This window comes from Vollenhovia emeryi, unplaced genomic scaffold (genome assembly GCF_000949405.1).
Source record: "Vollenhovia emeryi isolate VEMERY1.0 unplaced genomic scaffold, V.emery_V1.0 DF939742.1, whole genome shotgun sequence".
In the NCBI taxonomy this organism is placed as follows: Eukaryota; Metazoa; Arthropoda; class Insecta; order Hymenoptera; family Formicidae; genus Vollenhovia; species Vollenhovia emeryi.
The window spans coordinates 15,919-16,749 of record NW_011966624.1 but is presented as its reverse complement, the minus strand read 5'-3'; the positions used below and the strand labels follow the sequence as shown (position 1 = coordinate 16,749).

Here is an 831-nt window from a genome sequence, read left to right as displayed (position 1 = left end):
GGACCGACTCCGGACATCGGCGCTCTATGCTTGGTCCGCTCCGAGACTACTCCACCGAATCGATGGCCCCTTGCCAGGATCACCAAACTGCATCCCGGAGATGACGGCATCGTTCGAGTGGTATCAGTACGCACAGCCACTTCCGAGCTCCTTCGTCCACTCACCAAGCTCGTTCTGCTTCCAGGAGCCGCAACCGAGACCTTCGATCCTTAGAATACGTGAGGGCACCCGCGCCTCGTTCCTCGCAGACGTCACTGTAACTTGTCGCGAACACTTAGTCACTTTCTCGTCACTATTCTCACACGCTCGAGTCAATCGCTTCACTTGCGATCGAGATACGTATACACCGCGTTCAAGCGGATTAACTCGCGTCTATACACGTGCCCATTCCATGTTACCCGCGCGAGCTCCACAAGAAAAATGACACTGCGCAAGCGCGCTCCGTCAAGCAGCGCTCGATCGCAATCGCGACGCGATCGCTCGATCGAGGAATCGATCGCGCCGCGATGAGCAATTGAACCATCCTATCACAGCGTTTCGTCACGTCATGACACCTAGTCATGAGGCGGGCGGGATGTTTAAGATCGCGCTAAATACAAGCGCGAGCCCACGGCCGCGCTCTCACAAGGAGAAACACATTCGTGAGCCGCGAATAACATTTTGTGTCATGAGTCCGGCCTCGCTTGTCTTCCCGATAGATACACCGGTAAGCCAAGCATTTCACCTTGGTCCCCGGCCGCTAAACTCATGGCACAAACATGTTATTAAATGACAACCGCGACAACGATCGTCGAAACCGATGCGTCGCGTAATCTCGCAACGAGCCTGCGC

At 55.5% G+C, this 831-nt stretch overlaps 1 protein-coding gene across 1 annotated transcript in view; it reads left to right on the top strand.

The window, feature by feature from the left end:
* LOC105556857 overlaps positions 1-213 on the top strand; it is a 2,059-nt gene extending 1,846 nt beyond the window's left edge. The window contains exon 3 of the mRNA XM_012003970.1: positions 1-213. Within this exon, the coding sequence (XP_011859360.1) occupies positions 1-213 (213 nt within the window).
* The last annotated feature ends 618 nt before the right edge of the window (positions 214-831 follow it).